The 905-nt window shown below is 37.9% G+C and overlaps 1 protein-coding gene across 1 annotated transcript in view; it reads left to right on the forward strand.

Moving 5' to 3' along the window:
- LOC109915449 (carcinoembryonic antigen-related cell adhesion molecule 5-like) overlaps positions 1 to 518 on the forward strand; it is a 35,073-nt gene extending 34,555 nt beyond the window's left edge. Inside the window, exon 11 of the mRNA XM_048620572.1 lies at positions 406 to 518. Within this exon, the coding sequence (XP_048476529.1) occupies positions 406 to 518 (113 nt within the window). The remainder of the gene's footprint in view (positions 1 to 405) is intronic.
- The last annotated feature ends 387 nt before the right edge of the window (positions 519 to 905 follow it).

Genomic DNA, 905 nt, shown 5'->3' on the forward strand with positions numbered 1-905 from the left:
GAGTGTCGAATTCTGTCCGTCTCTGATCCAAAATCTTGTTATTTAATATTAAGGCCAAGTTAAAGCAGACAGCCAAATTACTGTCACTTCCTACCGTCTTGCTCTTTGGTAAGATCTGTGAGGAAGCAAACATTTTTTTTTAAATAATGTCCGATATCATCTTCTTTTCCAATTGACTACACACAGCCTCAAATTACAGAAAAGCTAATAAATTGATGAAGAATATGATGCTCAGATGTTTAGAAAGGGAGACATGAGCACCCGCTCGGATTACGATTTTCGAATTGATTCTTGGTTTCAGTTTTAACAGATTAATATCATTTGGGTTAGCTGACGGAAGGCAGCTGCTTTCAATGAATGACTCAGAGATTTTTGATTGAACCAAAAGTTCGCATGTTCTTACAGTTTACCTGAACGAGAATGACCGATCAGAAATGATGACAAATATATCAATCACAACACGTTTATGCAGACTATTCCTCCATTTGAATGAAAAGACAGACAAGTCCAGAAAATGAAAAAGGCTATGACACACGCCGTTCTGTGCTCCTGAGAGCATATATCCTCATGTCTGTAGCCCGAGAGAATGCCATATTAAAAGTCTATTGGAAAATTTTGACAGGGTATTATGTTGCTTGGGGGCACATATAGAAGTGCTTTCTCTTTAACAAACATCGATGGGGGAGAAAAAAGCAATACATCATTCAAATGTGCACACACGTCTAATATATAAAGTGAGACATACAACCACAAAACATAATAACTGCTTAAGTCCAGCTGTGACTGCAAGCAAGTTGTGTTTTCTAACTGAGGAGAACCAGTCGAAAGTTTAGCGAAACAGCTGAACACAAAAATGAAATCTACACTGAGAGAGTCCGCGGCAGAGACCAAACAAAGTAATTAAA

Source organism: Rhincodon typus, chromosome 47 (assembly GCF_021869965.1).
Source record: "Rhincodon typus isolate 14 chromosome 47, sRhiTyp1.1, whole genome shotgun sequence".
Taxonomy (NCBI): domain Eukaryota; kingdom Metazoa; phylum Chordata; class Chondrichthyes; order Orectolobiformes; family Rhincodontidae; genus Rhincodon; species Rhincodon typus.